This window comes from Aplysia californica, unplaced genomic scaffold (assembly GCF_000002075.1).
Source record: "Aplysia californica isolate F4 #8 unplaced genomic scaffold, AplCal3.0 scaffold00121, whole genome shotgun sequence".
NCBI classification, from domain to species: domain Eukaryota; kingdom Metazoa; phylum Mollusca; class Gastropoda; order Aplysiida; family Aplysiidae; genus Aplysia; species Aplysia californica.
In genome coordinates, this window is record NW_004797391.1 from 151574 (window position 1) to 172713 (window position 21140).

General features: G+C 38.3%; 1 protein-coding gene across 1 annotated transcript in view; it reads right to left on the reverse strand.

The window, feature by feature from the left end:
* The window catches only part of LOC101850410 (telomerase-binding protein EST1A), a 36708-nt gene that overhangs the window by 1679 nt on the left and 13889 nt on the right, over positions 1-21140 (reverse strand). The window contains exons 4-19 of the mRNA XM_005096083.3: positions 20348-20534; positions 17825-18042; positions 17007-17085; positions 15858-15968; positions 14276-14455; positions 12609-12670; positions 11475-11620; positions 10175-10309; positions 9539-9746; positions 8021-8118; positions 7599-7702; positions 6545-6739; positions 5636-5776; positions 5072-5222; positions 3906-4120; positions 2856-2937 (exon numbers count right to left, since the gene is read on the reverse strand). Of these exons, the coding sequence (XP_005096140.1) occupies positions 2856-2937; positions 3906-4120; positions 5072-5222; positions 5636-5776; positions 6545-6739; positions 7599-7702; positions 8021-8118; positions 9539-9746; positions 10175-10309; positions 11475-11620; positions 12609-12670; positions 14276-14455; positions 15858-15968; positions 17007-17085; positions 17825-18042; positions 20348-20534 (2312 nt within the window). The remainder of the gene's footprint in view (positions 1-2855; positions 2938-3905; positions 4121-5071; positions 5223-5635; positions 5777-6544; positions 6740-7598; positions 7703-8020; positions 8119-9538; positions 9747-10174; positions 10310-11474; positions 11621-12608; positions 12671-14275; positions 14456-15857; positions 15969-17006; positions 17086-17824; positions 18043-20347; positions 20535-21140) is intronic.

Below are 21140 nucleotides of genomic sequence, written 5' to 3' on the forward strand. Positions count from 1 at the left end.
CATCTTCGGCAACATGGGCTGAGCTCTTCATTTACAAAGTTCTTATACCATTCTTAAACTCCAATCTACGGTCGTAATGGAAAACGACGAATGGTCCTGCGCAGGTAGCGAGGCAATTTTTCAGGAGAAGCAAAAACAGTTTTCACTTTATAACTCTTCTATTTTTCACTCTTTTAAGCTGTAATTCACCAGATATCTGATTGAGGTGTTCATAAAGCAGTTTCTAAAGTTTGAATGGTTTAGGTTAAAAAGTAGCAAAGTTATTCGACATTCGTCGTTCTCCCTTACACTGCGCGCCTGCAGGTGAGCCTTGCGATGTAAGCGAAAACGACGAATGGTACGGTTCGTCGTTCTCCTTTACACTCGTGAACGTTTATGAGCATAGGTGATGGTCACTTGTGACGCATTATTGACAGTAATGACTGTGTACTGGTTACTACAAATAAAAATAAGACGTATACAAACTAGCTATTATACGTATAAAGTTAGGTGTTTGTTATATCCCAACTGTAACTCGGTAAACGTCCTTCTTTTCCCTTCCTCGCTTGGCTAAATACTACACAGTCAGTGTACAAATCAGATGTGTACACATTTTCAACAGCTTGATTTAAAACTGTCTCATTCGGAACCAAAGTTTGGAGTATTCTCTTCAGAAGCGAGTTTTACTTTTATTTTCGCTAATTGCCAAATTTTATCTGCACGACCAAAGGGATCAGCAATGTTACAATGTCAACAATACGTTCAGAAAATAGAAGAGTCAAACTTTCACGTAAGAAATGGAACAATCTGACAAGACTGTATCACAAACGCTTTCGGGAGAGGTAATGCGACGCTTTGTATTTAATACAGGATTCAGTTGATCGGATCGGAAAATATACCACAAAGTAGAGATCTACAAGGACAGTTTGAATCTACAAGACATTATTATACTCGATCATAACGTCCATCAAGTCTTTAAAAAAATCGTAAAGCAAGACTAAGTGTCGCCACAATACGTCCACTTTTTAAGTTGGACAAAGAAATTTACTCTCATAAAGCAGTGTCATTAATTGCTTGGTAATTCTATAATGATGTCGACCAGTGACACGTGCTAGACAAATTGCGGCACTATAACCATCGTTGGGATTTGGGATGTCAAATGACTGGACAGCAAACTAACATGACGTTAGTCTGTGAACATCTGGCGGACACTAATATGCAGTGCTAATAAATTTCTCTCTAAATACTTTTTTGACCCTCCCATTCCCACCCCTTTCCCCCTGTTCCCATCCGTTTTCCCCTCTCTCCCGCCTGCTCTTGTCAATTCACACCATCAGCATAGGCCTAATACGTGAAGACAGACAGAAAGACACACTAAGTGATACATTCTTATAAACCTGGTCGACGGTACTCTGGGGGAGGGGGTGGTGGTGTATTTGTTTGCAAAAAACCTAGTAGGCCTATGTTTGTACTGACACAACAGTGACCAATTGCCATTCGTCGCCCATGCCGAATTTGCCCAACGGCAGAGACCAGGGGACAACGCCGAACGAGCAGTGATCCTTGACCGATCGACCATTCGTCGTTCTCCCTTACACTGAGCCCTGGCTCGGAGCTCGCCAGTGTAAGGGAAAACGACGAACTCTCAATTACGCAACAACGGATTAGGATATGACTAAAATTTTTACACCATCAGATGCAGAATTAAATACTCTATGAAATATGTAAAAATACAAAAATCGAAAAATTTTGACCATTCGTCGTTTTCCCTTACGACGGCAGAGATGGTCTCAAGGTTTTCTTCATGCAGCTTCTTTCATGGCTAATTCTTCCTATGTTTGAAGCGCAGATTCTGTCGCAGTGCTTGCATGTCAGTGTCGTAGATCGAAGCTCTGTATTTCCGCTGTTTTCCTTTCGTCGTTGGCGCTTCTCAGCCTGGTTGTTTCTAAAGCTGCTCTCTAGCATTATAGTTCGTTCCTTTATCATTTTCCTCCATGTTTTCCTGTCTTCAGCTATTTCTTCCCAGATGCTAACATCTACTCCAAGCTTAGATAAGCTGTTTTTGCAGGTGCCTTTGTACCTCAATTTTGGTCTTCCTCTTGGTCTCTTTCCCTGGGCAAGTTCTCCATAGAGAAGTTGCTTCAGAATCCGGTTGTTGTCCATTCTCTTGACATGGCCCAGCCACCGCAATCTTTTTAAACACATAATAGTTGTCATGCTCTGGAGGTTTGCACGTGCCAACACTTCAACATTTGTAACTTTGTCACGCCATGAAATGCCTAAGATCTTGTGGCAGCATCTGAGATGGAAAATGTCGAGGCGCTTTTCTTGTCTGCTGTACAAGGTCCATGTTTCAGATCCATAAAGGAGTGTGCTGAGGACACATGCTTCGTAAATTTTGATCTTTGTTTTGATGGTTAATCTTTTGTTTTCCCATGCTCGTTTTGTCAGCCTTCCAAAAGTTGTTGCTGCTTTCCCTATCCTGGTGTTGATGTCGATATACAGTTCATAAAAAAACAACAAATCTACAGTGATTTTTTAAAAAGACAATGTAGGATAGTTCACTTTAGTTTGAGTACAGAGAAGTGCATAGACATGATAACAATCACATAGTTCTGAGAAAGAGAAAGGTACACAGGAAAAAGCAAGGAGAGTAATAAAATAGGACCTATCAGTGACCCTCATCAACCATCCATGTAATGTAGGAATCCAACAAAGCAATAAGCAATTACCAGGCTGAAATCAAATCAAATGTTCTGGCATAAAGGGAAAGAACAAATTTTAATGTAGAATTGCAACAACAAACAAAAAAAGGCACAGTTGGAGTAAGAAGTAGAGAATTCAGCAGAAAATGGAGAGGGCCTACAACACAGTACCTTTTCCTTTGGGCATGAACTCTCTGGCCATATCTTTGCAGTAGTGGAGACAGCATGACAGAATGATGTCATCATTGATCCCCTGGAAGAGAAAAATAACACATCACTAGTTCAGCGGATATGATGCAGGCTTTTGATACCCCTGAATTACAAAGTTCTGTCTGCTCAGTACCTAGTTTAGAGAAATCGGATGTCAAGGATTTTGAGTTTCATATCATATTAGGCTTTTTCGAAAGAAATTCTTTGAATATCTTGATAATGATTCCCAATTTTTTTATCTTACGATTTTAATAGAGCAGATAGAACATTTGATTTTTGACCTCATAGTCTTAGTAACTTAGTAATTCTGAGGTAGCATAATAGCACAGAGCACTCTGATATGAATTCCCTAAACGGCACTTTTTTTACTTGTTATTTCAAAACTTTTCACTGCTCACCACCCACTTGGCATGGTCCTATTAGGGAAAACGCATTCTATTTGGAGACCATTCCTCATAAACACAATTCTTTTCTACCTGACCAAAGACACTCAAGACAACAAAATTTTTCTGAAGTATATTTACCCTTTAAAATTCATTAACATTCCAATGACAATCCCTATTTTCCTGTAAAAATTCTCCTCAGTTTGATCATTAATTAACAAAATAGACACACTTCTTTCTCTGTATGTGTACTGCAGTGAGTCTCAGGGGTCCACACGTTTCTACCACTGACCCCATTAGCAATAGCAGAGTCAGACAAAGTGTAATATCACAGAATGTAGCATGTCATGTCACAACAAAGAAAAAGGTGGCTTCAGCAAGACTAAAAAACCTACTCTTGCAAATATAAATATTTAGATAGGCAAATCATCATACTATGATTAAAATTAGTGCGTATTTTTAGTAGCATAATGTTATCAGAGGTATTATTAACTTTTTCCACCCTACATTCTTAACCAACAATAAACGGTTTCAACTGAGCTGAACAGGTAAGGGATTATCCCGAAAGCTTGGGAATCAAATCTCACAGCAATATTGTAAAACTCATTAACTGAAGAGAAAAACTCACTGCTGATCCATCCGATTCCTCGCTGCGGAAGGCAATGGTCTCCAGCACAGTGCCCTTAGCTGTCTGAGCCCTCAGGTGGGAGTTCTTGACCTCAAACTCAGCCTCCAGGAACTGAACGGCCTGGCTAGCTTGTGTCTTGACCATGTTGGCGTGGTCTGGGCTGTCGTACTGCTGGTCCCGGGCACCGCGGGACAGGCCGTCCAGCTCGTTGATCACTGAAAAGGTAAAAGATTTTTAAATAGGAAACAAGGAGGATAAACGGAAAACAGAACTATAGAACTCTCAAAGGAGACACAAAGTAGAAACATATGCTAGAATTAACTGATACAGACCACAGATAATTTTGACTGCGGGTGCAAATAATTTGTGACCCCTTTGTGACGTCACGGGCAGTCTCACAAAAAGTTATTAAGAAATATCTTAATTTGATAAAACCTCTATGTGTGGCATGTAGATGTTCAGAATGTAAAATACTATCCAATGACACTAGTAAAAAGGGTTGAAATGTAAGTGGTAAGGAAAAAAGGAAGAGAGGAAAGTGATGTGAAGAAAAGGAGCAATAGATAAAAGCCGCTCTGAGTGGCTCTGCATCACAACACAAAAGACAGTCAGCCACTGTGAGCGGCGCTGTGGGCTGAATCAGTTACACTTGTGTCTTTTCTGACAACTGCAAAGAGCCCTACCGTTACATCACCGACACCAGAATGAATTTGAAACTACACAGTATAGCCAGACATAAAACAAATCTCAAGAGATTTCAGAGCATCAAACTAAATGTATGTACGAGGTCACATCTCAAAAGCCAAAGGTGACATGTCATGCTTCATCATCAAATGGAAAAATTCTTTTATTACACAAAAAGACCACAACAACAAAAACTGTTCAATTTTAAAATAGTAGCAGCAAAGTGAATTCTACCCCTCTGGAAAAAAAAAAAATCATAACACACAAGTCTACTTTCAACTAAAACATAGTTACAGTCAAGGAAATTTTACTTTTAAAAATTTACCACAACATAAAAATCCAACCTTTCAATATCATACGATCACAGGAAAGCCAGTTTGACTAAAAAAATTAGAATAACACGACAAAACTCAAGTACTACCTTTCAACATAAAAACAAAGTCTCAGCACCTGTACATAAATAAAATCAACATTAAACTCACCCACTAAGGGCACAACTAGTGTGTATTTCTTCGTCTCCAGAATTTTCTTGAGGGTGGAGAAGTGGTCTATGAAGCAATTGGTATCAGCAACGAGAAAGATGGGCCGAATCTCCAGCTCAATCTTGGCATGCCGGTGGCTATCCAGAATAGCCTGAGACAAAAGCAAAGAGATCCAAACATTTCAGCACACTCAAAGGTTGAACAACAGATACAGGGGAAGAGGAAAAAGGAAAACAAGATAGAGTTATTAGTTTGAGCAAAAAGAAGTACATTAACATGATAACAGGGCCATTTAGGGAAGGCAAAAAGAAATACGAACAGACAAAAATACAGAGGTCATAAAAGTCAAAAGTCAATCGAGACAAAAATTAAATCAACTGGGTTTTTTTTTTAATTGAGAGACGAAGAGAGACAGAGTTAGCTACAAAGAAATAGAAAGAGAGAAAGATTGACTAAGAGAAAGACAGAGAGAGAGAAAGGAACAGAAATAAATAGAGACAGAGAGACAGACAGAAAGCCGGACAAAGAGAAAAAGAGAGAGAGACAGCAAATTGCATCACTCACATCCATACTCTCCTTGTTTCTTTCTCTCTCCTGCTTGCGTCGGTGCAGCTCCCCCCTCTTGGCCTTGAGTTTCTCGATGTGGTCGTTGCCATCGCTTCCCTCCCCTGAGCTACTTCCGTGTTCGATAATCACATCATCGGACTATGGACAAAGGCAAGAAAACAATAGTTGAAGAGTTTCACTTCCTAATTTTGTCTCTCTTTGTTTGATAAAAGAGAAGAACATCAACACAATAAAAGATTAAGTATTGGGAAGGAGCCAGACAGTAACAAAAGAAAGTCAGGAAGTAGGACCTACTGTGGCACCCTCCAATCACCAGTATATTTTTACAACATAAGAATAAAAAAGGTTTCAAAAGTAACAAGGAAATCAATAAATAATTGACAAATATCTATATCTATCTCCAGATAGATTATGCACTCTATTATCGTCATTCATTATCATTTTTCATTTCTCATGGCGTTTTCCCAACCTTTCCGTATTGTCCTAAATTTGAATTAAAAATCAGAGAAATTAAACAAAACAAAAGAAAGAAGAAGGAAACCATGCATTTTTGCATCTGATCAAGATCACAAAGGTATGCCACAAGTTTGCTATAAATAGAAAGCAAACCACACCAAAGCACCCACTAACCACCCATGTATGTGCTATACAAGTGCACTCTTTTATTATCATAATTATTACAATGACTACTACAAGTTTAAACCTACAGCTGGCTATCTGTAACATATACTAAATGGATGGGGGATAAGGCAGCAACCAACCATAGGGGAAGAAAATTAAAAGAGAAAAAAAGACTACAACATCAGTCTGTACATAATGACCTCAGCACTGACCCGTAAGTGAAGAACATTAAAAGAGAAAAGAACACTACAACATCAGCTTATACATAATGACCACAGCACTGACCTCTTCTCCGGAATCTTTGTCCTTCCCATCTTCTCCATCTGCGACTAGCTTCTCCTCAGAGCGGACAGGTGAGGGCGCCACAGAGTAGTACCGCCCGCTCTCCACATTGAACGCCAGCATGGGTGGCTCCACGCCGCACAGGTACTCTCCGAACAAGCGAAGCTTCTCGATGCGAAGCCAGTCCTCCGCCTGCCTCTAAATGAGTCAGAGAATAATAAATATTAAACCAGATGTATTCTGCCTTGCACTCCTTACATATATTATTTAATTGGGTTCTTTCTATTGCCTCAATCGAGTCCAAAGAACATGTGGTACATCACCAAATGTTTCACAAAGACCAGTACCCTCAAGCGGACCAATAAAAATGTTGGAAACTTAATACCCCCGGGGAGGTGCAACTGACCGAAGAGTCTTTAAACCATTCCCAAAACAGGAACATTAACATATTCTTATGTACAGTAGAATTGTGAATGGGCTGATTCATCAATGTCATGCTCATAACTATGCCTGAACTGCAACTGTGAACTGCTGCTTTTTCTTTCATAATCCTTACTATTGTCATTTTTCATCTACTTCTTTGGTATGTTTGTCACACTCTTGTGACCCGCTATTTCTGGGGTGCCTTGATAGTCAAAGCAGACTTTGTGCTGTTGAAGCTAGAGATGTGAGTAGAAAAAGCCTGATTCCATGTACAGATTTCTCTGTTGACATCCACTCCTCGGCGCTCATATGACCATATGCAGTTGCAAGCGCCATAAAAACTCTACAAAAAAAGGGAAACTTAAAAAGAACCAAAAGAAAATCAAAAGCCATTTTTCAAGTACAACCTCCTCATCAAGAGTTACTCATATTTCACCAAGAAAAGCGCAAAATTCCCTATTTACCTGCCAAAACATCTGCAAACAAAACAAAAATATGTCAAGGCTTTTCCTGCTTCTTTATTCTTCTTGGAGCAAAGAAAAATTGTAAGTCACAAAAAGGCAACAGCCTCGCAATGAAAAAAAAATGTTTTAAAAAAGCAAAACTCTTATACCACAAACACTCATTTCTTTACCTTGTCCACATCGACAGAAGCATAGAAGGTCTCCTGAGGGGCACTCAACATCGGCACAAATCCAGCCAGGGTGGTGTCTTCATGCAGGACAACTTGTTTGTAGCCTGCCCACGAAGAAAACAGAAGGATTGTAAATGATTGTAAATGCATTGCAACAATATCCACACAGTTAAATTCATTCAAGAGGCAAGCTGCTTTGACACCCCCCTCCCCCTCCCCTAAATCCCCACTTATACAATGCTATAATGTGAGAAAAACACTTTCCAGGCTACTTTAAGAACAATTCCACCACTCCCTTACTGATCAGTTTATACAAAACTCTACAATAAAACGAGTATATAACAGAATTTTTATATGGATGGACCAACGAACATCTCATCTCAAGACCTAACAAAGTCCTCAAATATGACTATATAACAAACCTGGTTTCTCCTCTCGTATAAGACATCCTTGCTGGGTCTCCACAGCATTCAGCAAATCACAGAATGTAGCTAAATTCTTCCACACATCAATCTGTGGCCTAGGGATATGAGATAAACAATGACAAAACATGGCTTACGGTGTGCTATGATATGGGTTTCAGTGATTACATACCAGGGGGTTTCTACACTTTGACTACAATTTTTAAAATTTAATTATAAAGTCAAACCTGCTCTAATGGCCACCTGTCCAAGACAATCACCTGTACAATCAAACGCTTCATCTTCCCATGTGTTTTTTCTACATTATAATGTCAGTGTCCGAGGCGTCTACCTGTCTAAGTAAGACAATCACAATTCTCCTTGAAAAGGAAAGAACATCTTCAGCAATTTTGACTGTATTTTGAGCAACGGAGGAAAATGTTTCTATAATTGGTATCTGTTCTTTTAAGGAAAGAAATAACAGCACACATCTAAAAACAGTAAACAATGGACAAGATGACTATAATCAGTAACACTGGTAAACTCCATGAGAAATGAATCCAGTCCCACCCACAACATCATTTATATTTAGACAATTGGCACAGCAAACATTTATGCATTGAAATTTGTTATTCCCTTATAAACGCAATAAACTCTCCAAGAGACAAGGTCAATCACACTGTAATCAAAATTAGAACATGGAAAGGCAATTTAGACCAAGAGTGTCTAAAAAACTTCACGATCAGACCAAGCTTACAAATAAGGAAAAATATATGAAAAATCTCTTATACTAACAAATATCGATATTTTAAAAAATCAGCATTCAGTTGAATCAAATATTCTGCATATTTGAAAAAAAGTTGGAATAAGAAATTTCATCTCCCTGTAATCAGAGCATTAAAAAATGTTGATCCCCTTTGAGACAGCGCTCCGACAAATGTTGCAAAAACAAAAATGGCAAAATAACGTTGCTTTAGACAGAGAAAAGACAAATGACTCCAAATATGCTCCTATGATATTAAGAGAAACAATTATTTCAATTTTCATTTTTGCGAAAGATTATGCAGGGACAAAATGTTTGGAGCATCTCAGTCGAGCTCTGAGGTATAGAACTTTACATTAAAAAAAGAGTTCAATTCCCAGCTCCATTAGACAGGATGTTGCATCCTTGGGAAAAGTACTTTATCTTATTTTCCTCATGTCAAAGGTATTGAGAGTTACATGGTGTTAACGTAACCCATAAATTACTTTACGTATGCTTTATATTATATGCTATTGTCACCAAAATGTCCCCTCAAAGAAAAGTCTTTGAGTAGAGATAGATAGAGAGAGAGCACATTGATGAAATAGCAGCCATTTAGTGCTAGGGTAAAAATACAAGATGGACTGACACAAAACATAGACACAGTAAAGAAACAGAACCTGCCACTCAATCCTTCCATCTACCATCTCACAAGGATAAATAAAAGTAGCATTTTTGCATTTCTTTTTAATGCCTAAAAAACAATTTTAAGATAAAAAGAAAGTTGTCCAAGTTACCCAAGGTCTGGGGGTCTGTTGAGAGGCTGTGGATTCCACAGATGGGCGTGGCACATCATCCACTCTACCCAGGTCTTGAGGGCAGGTAAGATGTTGTGCAGGTCCTCTCCCAGCTGACCGTTACAAGTCCCCCCGCCAGCATTCTTGACTACACTCAGTGGGTCCTCGCTGTGACTGCTCTCTGAAGGAGAACAGGCCGACTTCTCTCCTGAAGGAACAAAGAAATAGTAAATGTAAAAGTAAAAGACTGAACAAGTGAGAAAATGAATGAATAAGGGAAACCGAAGGAAGAAAGGAGAGAACAGGCAAAAAGAATGAACAAATGAGCAAATGAAGGGATGAATAAACAAATGTATGAAGGGGTGAAAGAAAGGAATGATCTAATAAATAAAACATACCAACAGACGGATGAAGAAACTTGGTAAAATAACTTCCATACTTGAAAATCGAACTCCAACTCGTTTGCATAGAATCATTACTTTCATTTGAAGAAGCAAAAACAAAACAAAAATATTTTCACTGAAACCCTTTAGCTAGTAGCTCTATCACAGCTCCATTTTCAAGACCAAAACAAAAAAATAAAATAATAATAAATAAAAAGACTCTCCGTTTGGGAAGCTACAAGTCACCACATACCAGAAGTGCTGACTTTTTTCAACTGCAAGGACAACAGATCGGAACAGCGCTGCACAAGCAAGCCAAACATCTCCAGGCCAATTTCCACAGCATGCTCCTGCAGCAGTGAGCGACAGTTTTCCTCCAACGACGAATCTGCAAGATAAGATAAGATGTGTCACGACGCTGTGGAATCAGGATCTCGTCAATTTTTGGCATATGGAATTATTGGTATCATCTTAAAGCTTGTTCGTTTGTCTTGATTTCGATAAAAAGAATTTCCCATCCATCTTCAATAAAAGTCAAAATATTTAGGATTGAAGTAGGTGGGAGTCACCTGATTTCACAGGTAAAACTAGCAAGAAAATGGCTGTTAAAGTTTGGTGACTTCCAAAGCTTCCTTGAAAACTACAAATTAGCATTTCAGTAAAATCTATGCTGAAATGTGTTTTTAAACAGGCACTAAAGGTGCTAAGTCAAAAAACAAAAATTCAATAAAAATAGCCACACCAGCAGGAAAATGACAGTTTCTTTAATTTCATGATTTTGTCAAGCACCTGATTTAACCACGCTGCCTCACATACAATATTTTATTGTCCCAGCGGGAAATTTTTCTTGGCATTTTAAAGTTATATAAAGCAGAGAAAAAGTTAAAAAAAACAACAGACAGAGGCAAAGAAAAGAAGAAGTATCTATCAGTAGGACCTATCAATGATAGGGCAAGAGCTGAGAAATTAAATGACACATGTACCAAAATAGACTCAAGTCACATATGTTTGTAAATGAATAAAAGAATATGTAGCTTTCCCTTTGAATACCCACTGTCTTTGGAAAGACACTACTTTTCCTCACTCTTAATTTTCACTTATGCTAACCTCTTGTAGTATAACAAAATTCATTACTCATGGAGCAATTTCTATACTGCTGGGTGTAGTATCAGCACTTCTGCAGCATTAGTTCTTCACCAAAAGACTTTATTCCCTTTTTAGAAAATTGTGCTTGACTGAGTAAATCCAATACCTCATTTCTGGCCCCATCAGTCTATGATGAAAGCTATAAATGTACAAAATATTTTTAAAATACAAAAAAGCATTAGATATCTTAAGTCCACTTGGGTACTTCTTAAGCCAGAAATAAAAAACAAGTTTCTGTTGCATTGTTCCTATCAGGAATCCTGAAAAGCAGGAAAATTGTAAGCATTAAACTGCATTTTGGTGATGTTGAAAGGCGCATCTTTGATAGAGCTTTGGGAGGGTGTAAAAATGGAAAATTATCGAAATTTGAACATAAGTGGATTGCTTGCTACAGTGAGGATATTCACCTTTGAGTGTGGTGTTGTCGACAGAGAACATGTTGATGACCATCAGCTGAAGGAGGCGTGTGCTGCTGAGTACACAAGGGCTGTGCTGGATCAGGGTGAGGAACTCGTGAAGCATCAGGCTAGAGCTCTCCGCAAACACTTCAAAACTGGCACCGCAGCCACCATCGCATCGGCACAACAGTCGTGGGTCGTGGGTGGTGGAAGAAGGGTGGAGGGTGGCAGTGGGTTCATAGAGGGTAGGGGGTAAAAAAATGTGTTCTTGTGTGAGTTGTTAGGCTACAAAATAATAATAATAATAATTATAATAATAATAATATTAATAATATCAATGAAAATAATAGAGGAAACAATAATAAAGCTTATATTACATCAAAGAAGGATCTTTGCCCTTTACAGTTTATTATTATCGGAAATTTAGTATGTTTGAATTTGAGAAAAGCAAACCATCTCAACACTAGTTTGGTCATTTTGAGCATGGAAAGGGCAAGACAGATGGAAACAACAGAAGGAAGAAAAGAAGAACATACCTTTGGTATTCTTTAAAATATAAACTCAAAAATGCATCTACATCAGACATTAGCTCAATGAAGAAGCAATACTATGTACATACAGAAGAATATGCACAAATACTAACCAAATCCACAAACCACAAAATTTGTCAGTTGAGGCATCGTAATAGAGTATCTTAAAAAAACAGAAAGCACATTTCGCCCGGAAAAGACCAGACCAATGGTAAGCAAAAAAAAAGTAGGAGCAGAGAGATTTGTTAGTTTTAGTAGAGGTTTTACGGCGCTCACAACTGCATAAGGTCATATGAGCGCCAGAAGATTAGAGGTGTTACAAGAGAGTAACAAACATAAAAAAGAAGAAGGGGAGACAAAGACGACAGATGTTTGATAGGAAAGAAGAAGCAAACCACAACCAGAGCACCCACCAATCACCCACGAGCAGAGAGATGTACCTCAGCTCCCACCAACTGCCAACCGAAAAGGAATTTATGAGATGACAGACAGAACTAAAAGGATAGACAAGCACTAAAAGGTGCTCTCCAGCCAACCCTTTTGAAGAAATTAAAAATTAACAAAGATAAAAATATATCGTGAAACTTAAACTTATAGACATTTTGATACTCACTTAATCTTGGTGAAAAGTTTCCCATGGACATTCAGGTATGTTAGCACAAACCGTTTGTTCAACTGAAATAACAAAGAAAGGAAAATAATTCAATAGTACAATCTTTTAGAAATAAAATAAATATCATTTCTATTTATCTTCATCAGGAAATCTGCACCATAATAGCAAGTACAGTATAATCTATAATTCGTTTAGTTGTAGTACAAGTTTTACAGCACCTGCAACACAATAAAATTGTATGAGTGCTGAAGGTTAGAGGTGTTACAAGCGTGTAAAAGTAACAAACACAAAAAAGAAGGAAAGATAAGGACGATAGACGTTTGATAGGAAAGAAGGAGCAAATCACACGAGAGCACCCGCCAACTACCCACATCATCTCAAACACACTAAGACAATAGAAATAAACATGGCATTGCTGGCCATCACTGTGCGACACTTTATATTTTTTACCAAGGGTCATCATATCTTCCTGATGGGTAAACCTCAGTGTCCAGCAGGCTAAATGATGTGACATTGACATGCTGGACATTAATGTGAGCCTCTGTCAACTAACCAATCCATCGCCGTAGGGACTGGTTCAAAATCAGTCAAACCTGCTCTAACAGCTAAGACAATCACCTGTTAAAACGACCATTTTCCACTCCCCCCCCCCCCCCTCGCATTTTTTTCTCCTATTATAATGACATTGCCCAAAATATATACCTGTCTAAGACAACCACTTTTCACCCCAACGATGAGTGGCTGTTTTTAACATTTTTGATTGCATTTTCTTTCCATCTTTGACACCATGATTGACACCTTTCAAATTTGTCCTTTCTTCAATGGAAGAAGGGTAGGCTGTTGTAAACCTCTGTTCCTACCGAACAGAATAATGATATTTCACTATTTATTGCATGTCTAGAGATTGTCTGTAATAGTATGTCATTGTGCATCTGATTTATTTTTACCATCTATGTATAGTACTGGCCATGGTAAACTTAGTCAATGATATCAACAAAGGTGACATTTCATATCACTTTGTCTGTACAAAATGAAAGACACATAATAAAAGACAGTACTTCCACCTCGCCTGTCATGGCCAACAGAGGCTGAGTAGGAAAAAGAATCCCAGTAAAAAGTCTGACACACTCAAAAAAAAAAAGTTCTCTAAGCAGGAATCAAACTCACAACTTTGTCGTGCAAGGCAAAAGGGCCAAACCATTATACCACTACAACATTGACCAAATTTACAGACAAACTAAAAGACAGGATTTTTATGAGCAAAGACTGACATCGTCCCTAAAATTCCCACATATACATCCATCTTTTGAGTGATTTAGTTTTAGTAGAGGTTTTATGGCGCTCGCAACTGCATAAGGTCATACGAACGCCAGAAGATTAAAGCTGTTACAAGAAAGAAACAAATATAAAAAAGAAGAACGGGAGATAAAGACAATAGATGTTTGATAGGAAAGAAGAAGCAAACTACACCAGAGCACCCGCCAACCACCCACTGTTTTGAGTGAAGAAAAGCATATCAAAACAACAACAGCCATTAAGCGCAGCAAAAGAGAAAAATAATTCGACAGAAACATCAGAGGGAAAGGAAAGAAGCAGGACCTACCAATACTGTTCTCCATCCACCCACACTCATCAATCTAAATTATCTTTGGTGGGTGCAAAAATACCTCAATGGCACTGAGGGAGCTCAGATCCTCCTCCTCATCTCCGTCCTCCACACTGTCCAGCATGCTTGACCCATCAGGTGAGACCCAGATCTCCACACGGGGACCTGCCGATGGCCGCTTCTTGCGCAGTTGCTGACGCTGTCGCCTCTCTTCAAATTTCTTCTTCTCCATCGCGTCCACCTATGAAAAAAAACAAACAAAGAACATTTGTGAGGCATGCTGACAAAGTGAGTTACTTCTCGCAATCCACAAATGGAGATATCGACCAAAAAATCAACACACTACCATCAAATTTATAGAACATGCCTTTTATTGTTTCTAACTTCTGAATAATAAAAACTTCACCTACAAAGTTGATGTATCAATTTCCATGAGGCTAAAATCCCAGAAGTAACTCATTTTGTCAGTACGTTAAACATTTTGTCCTCCATGTTGGAACTTTTACATCATTGGGGGGGGGGGGGGTTCACTTATATTCCAACACCTCAGCAAAAATACAGAAACCAACTTTGGGGTAATAATTGGTAACTGCATAAGTTCAACCCCCCCTCCCCCCTTTCAACTCTATAAGGTTATCTTAGAAAAAAGACTTTCATATTCAACGTCCATCTCTGATTGAACCAAATCAAGTTGATGAAAAACTTGAAAACCTCTCAAGCAACATAAGTTTTTTTTTAACTCTAACAAAGTTATCTGCCATTAGGGAATCAATTGAGGTAACGATGTGCCCCGAACTACTGTTCAATTTCTAAATCTCTAAACTTGCTAAACTGTCAAAAATATTATAGCTGTATTTTACTGGAAACTGAAGAGGACAGCAAGAACTTTCAAAGAAGCTGAGAGAACAGACCACACATCAGACTACAACATCCGAAAATCAAATTGTGATCAGTCAACGATAAATCATTTACGTTTTGGAAAAAAAAGAAGCCCGGCACATATTCTAAAGCTGCCAAGATCTTAATGCAGTAAATGGTAGCATCACTGAGCCCTGGAGAGGAATTCAGCTGAGCAGTAGAATCACAGGTATCAGAAAATTCAGGATCACAACACACACTTTCCATAAGGACAAAAGCAAGACAATAGCAACACTAACAAGAGGGAAAATGAAAAATACCACACATGAGCAGAGTACCCATAATGACCCACAGTGGTAGAGGTATATAGAAGTTGTAAACGGCCCAGTTTTAATTCATCCTGGAAGACCAAATAACAAGTAGCACCAGAAGTGGAAGCAAAGAGGAACAAATAAAGAAAATGAAAAGGAATGACAACAAAAAATATAGGAAAATGAAGAAGAAAAAGAAAGAAGTGTTAAAAGGGGAAAAGCAGTAAACGAAGAAGAAAGTAAAGGAGAAAAGAAAACGAAAGAACAGAACTGAAAAAAATAAGGACAGAAGGCAAAAATTATATAATAAAAGGTGAATTTTAAAAAAGGGAGAAGAAGCAAAAAAAGAGGAAGAAGAGGCGAAAAAAAAGAAAGAGGAGAAGAAAAACAAAGAGGAGAAGGAGGAGGAGGAGGAGAAAGAGGAAGAGAAAGAGGAGGAGGAGGGAAACAAATGAAGCAGTAGCAATATCTCACCTTTCTCCGAACCTCGTCAAACAGTGACATGAGTGACTCCCGAGCTGTCATTATGGGGTTGCTGGCAGCCAGACTACGCATATAGTAGTAAACAGCATCCAGTTTTCTTCGCTGTTGACGACAGATCACATAAACTTGAAATGACATCATCATTTATTGATTGTTTTTTTTCAAAGTTATTTCAAACACTTTTGATTTGTCATCATCATTTCTTCTTCTTAACGTCAAGAAAGATGATGATGAAGATAAAGCTCAAATTAGTTTTCCTTAAGTCATATGTGCATGCTTTATTTCTTATCTTTTCCATGAGTTTACAATTTTTCAGCAACAGGATATATATAGTTCGTCTTTGAATTACTCAAAGAGTAACAGAATAATCAGCAATTCCAGCAAATACAACTAAAAATGGCCAACAACTTTAAGACAAAGGCAGACTGCAGTGCTGTAAAAATGTCTCAATCATTATTGTACATGACCAGTAATATTTACTTCTATAATAATAACAGTACATGATCTACATCCCCATTAACAATTTAGATCATAAAGGACAAATAGGAGGCAAGCTGCTCACCCCTGCCAGTCAGGGCAAGCCTGTTGCACCTAAGATGGCCAGTATATCCCAGCACAAAAAAAGAGCCATGAGATTAACTATCTTCACGGAAAACTCAGTGCAAGGCAAAGAGACAACCATTGTACCACAGACACTGTCATGACTTTTTATCTCTGCCAATGAGAAATCCAGTCCAATTTTGGTGCATAGTATAAAAACTTATGAGTTAAGATGTCTAAGGAGAGCCGTCAACAAAAAAAGATGGGACATGATCAGAAACATCAGAATCAGACAAATGGTGCGAACAACACCTGCCCTCCACTACATTCAGAGGCAAACAATCAGGAGATTTGGACATCGAAACATATGGCACCTCACTAGCTAGCCATAAAAAATATCAGGGTACAAGGCAAGTGAAGACCAAGAAAGACCTGGATCAAGGGTGTGAAGGATACTCTGAAGACCCACAACATCCCACCCACCCGGGCCATCCAGTTTGCCAAAGACCAAAACCTCTTTCTCCCCTAGACGCCCTATATGGTACAAGAAGAAAGATAAAGTAAAGAAAGTAAGAAAGCATAGTATAAAGAGTAACCTACTGTGTAAACAGCCAGAATAGCCAGCTGGTTGTATGGACGGCCGTTGCGCGGGTGAATCTTTTGGGCTTTGAGGTACCAGCTGAGGAAAGAGAACAATATAGAAATCATGAGTAGAGAGGAAGACATTGACATGATAACTGCCACTGAGCACAGAGAAAGAGAAAAAAAAGACGGAAACAACAGAGGGAAAGGACAGAAGTAAGACCTGTCAGTTGCACCTTCCAATCAACCACACTCAGCCATCAAATTATCTTTGATGTTACTATACAGCTACATGCACTCAGGTACAACTATCTTAGCTTTAGAGTTCTCGTCATGAATACCATGCTCACCCCCAAATTTCATTTCAAGCATGCGCACTGTGTATGTTCAATTTTAGTAAGTTTACAGAATTTGCAGCACAATTCATATAAATGCTGAAGATTGAAAGTGTTACAAGAGAGTAACAAACAAAAAAAAGGAGGAAAGATAAGGACAATAGATGTTGGATAGGAAAGAATGAGCAAACCACACCAGAGCACCCGCCAACCACCCACTGTGTATGTTCGTAATAACAAATGTATGATATGCCTAGAGGGAGAAAATGAGCAAAAAGTGAAAAAAAGAGTGAGAGCAAGATGGAAAGAAAGAGAAAGAGGGGACGGGGATAGAGAGAATGAAAATATGTGTGCATATTGTGTGTAGCTGCAAGCTTCTGAAGAAAATACATAATTAATTTTTTCATAAGGAGAATCAATAAGTATTATATCCTAACCTTGGTTTGTATTTTTGTATCTTATTTTATATTATATCTTATCCAAGTTGTATATCCGACTCACTGTCTAGCTTTGCCATAGTTGGTGGTATCTGCAAGCTGCTCCCGGTACCGAGCAATGTCCCCGAGAAACATCATGACCCTTTGCGAGCTGAGCAGGGCCAGTTTGACATAACGAGAGGACGTCTCCGGTACAGGGCCGTGACTTTCCGTGTACTGGTCAAGGTCAAACTCGTACGTCGACTGCAGCTTTTTAAGTAGGTTCTCAAAGAAGCGGGTTCCCTGTGAAAAACATTTCAGAAAAAAATATACGACACGATATAAGATATATAACCATTAATTTCAATACTGAATAGTTATGAGCATTGTGAAACACTTATGGGGCCAACAGTAGATGCACTGTATTTCGACTGCGTGGACTGACCTTAATAATAAGAATCTAATTGCAATGTAAGGAAAAAGTGGGTCACCTCTTTCTATCAATAACAGCAATGAGAAAAATTTTCGAACGATAAGAAGACGGGAATTTTCAGTAGCAGTTTTTTCAAATACTCTGATTACATTGATAACAACAAAGTGAAGAATTTTCACAGGATAAGATGACCTGAGATTATCATTAGGAGTTTTTTCAAATGGAGTAATTCCATTGATAATTACAATGAGAAGAATTGTAGGATAAGAAAACAGATTTTTCTGAGTATTTTATTTTCTAGATGTGACCATAACAAGTTAAAAAAGGTTTCTGTGGTAAAATTTCATTGTCTTGAGCGTCCCGGGCCAAGGTAGACAACTTAGATAGACTACTGATGCAATTCCCATCTTCAGCATTGCTCACTCTCTAACAAATCTGCACAGACCTAAGCTCAATGTATCAGTAGGACTTATCCCCTCCTTTCAAATCCTTCCAACCTCGTCCATCTTCTTTAAGATTTAAAAACATCAGAAGTACAGAACTTCTAAGGCAAAACAGGATTAAGAAGAGGGTTTTTCTGACTTAATGTCCGTTTCTGATAGAACAGACAAAAAGACAAATAAAAACGTGCAAGGCAATTGTACATGTACACATAGCGTATTCAAGTAATAGTCACATATTAACTGAATATTTATAAAATAAAAGCAGAACGTTTTTAACAAAAGCAGTTAACGGCAAAATGAAAATATACCTTTTCATACAACCCAGAAGATCCACAGTCCTCACATAAGAGGTTGTTCAAGGCATAAAATAAAGGGAAGCTAAATTATTCAAATCCTTCAACAATGCAGAATTCAGCAGATATCACAAAACATAACACCCTTATTTACAAATTACAGACCATTGCCATTTTGCATTTAACAGCCTATTCCCATTTTGCTTTTATAAGACAAATACATGTCTAAATTTAGATGTTTCTTCTGAAACATAGCTGCCACTCAGGAATTTCAAAAAAGGAGGAAATTCATGCGAAGGCGGACGCGCGCTCTCCGAATGCTGGAGTAAAGCCAGTGAGATCCAGAGGCAATATATACTGGAAAATCTAGCCTATTGTTTTGGAAGGGAAAACTGTCATATTTGTTAACCATAGGCAACTGAATTAAAATGTATTTGAAAAAAACAACAACAACAACAAAAACAAACAAAAAAACAACAACAACAAAGGCACTACGTAGACTAACAAGCATTTGTTGAGTCAATTTGACACAGTTTGGACTTGGTGACTAAAAATCCAGTGTTTGTTGCAAGCTGGTGTCTTATAAAAAGATTTCTTTCAACTTGTACATCGATGTTGAGCGCGCGCAGTATTGGATCAAGGAGGCAACACCTTTGCCGCTGTACTGAGCACTCCTGTACAACTGCGGTCCCGTTTGCACTTAACTTAGTAGTCCTCTGTAGAGCGTAGATCTAACCTGAATTAAAATAATAGCCTAGGCTATCTAATCAAGATCTAGAATTTAGATATCTAAATATGTGTAAATCTAGATTATATCTAGAGATAGATTTTCTAGATCTAGATTCAGTGTTCACTTCATCAACAGCCACAATATAGCCGTCATGTAAACAAACGGGACCGCAATTGTACAGGAGTGCCGCGGGCCGCGATTTCTTTATCGCACCAAACGCAAAGTGCAGCAAACAGTTTGTTCAATTTTCCCATGAACTTTTCAAGTCGCACCGGCAGCTTCTTTCTCATTCCAGCTCCTTTTATTTGTGCATTCAGCATCAATTTCTCTCAAATTTCCGCCGTTTTCAATGACAACTCGGCGCGCTAACGTCCCGATGCCCGATCGACACTTTGTTGCTCCACAATAAACAAAGTGAAACTAACGCTAGGCCTAGAAGAACAGAAGTAGAAAGCTACGGGCAGACATGCGCAAGCTGCGTTTTCGTCTCTCTCCCAGTTCGGCGTTTTCCGCGTGTAAAAAAGTATCGCAATTTGCGGCCGAGAGCGGTCCAGCGGAGGAAGGAGGAAAGTAGCGGGAAAAGCTAGATGAAGCGGAGTTTCCGCTATTTAGCGGGAAAGTGGCAGCTATGCTGAAAAGACCTACACAAACAATTAACGCTCCTGACAAGCAAAGAAATAAGTAAATGAAGACAAAATGAATTACTTACCTCATCCAAGACTTCTGCAAGTCTCTTTTTGCATAGAGAATTTGCTGACTCATCACTCACTTTCTTACGATTTGACTCGATCACTTGATAATACACCGATTTCCACAAAGTCTGTTCTACATTCTGTTTATTGGCTACTTCAATGTCCAGTAATATCACTTGTTCTAAACGGTTTTGAAGCTCAGCCCTGTCAGGAATAAAGGTAAATTCAACTATATCAGTACAACAAAAATTAACAGTTTTCACTCTTTTTTCAACAAAGATAGGGGAGGACAGCTGAGTGAGGGAAAGCAGGCTGGATATTTAATTCCGTTAGAAATTTCCAATTGGAACTAGTAAAATATTTTAGTTTGTATGTAGGAATAAAATTTAGACACAACTTGCTTTCCATTTTTCATTGCACTTCACAAAAAATCTCAAATTTAATCTATTTACTTTCATAAACTTTTGATGAATAACTTCATAAAGTACACAAGTAATGTAAATATTCAACAGGAAAAACTTTTCAAAAATTAACTAAATCACTTTAGATGTTCATTGCCGTTAGGAAATGGCAACCAAGAAACATTTCTTGTCATGCAAACCCTAATACACCTACTTTGCAAAAGGAATATTGACATATGTGAGGCATCGTGGTCAAATCAGGCGCTTGTCAAAATAATGAAATCAAAATATTGGCATTTTTCTGGATGTTGGGCAATTTTTTTTTTCTTTTATTTTTTTCGCTCAATATCTTTTATATACATGCAAAAACACATTTCTGTGTGGATTTTACTGAAAAACAAGGCACAAA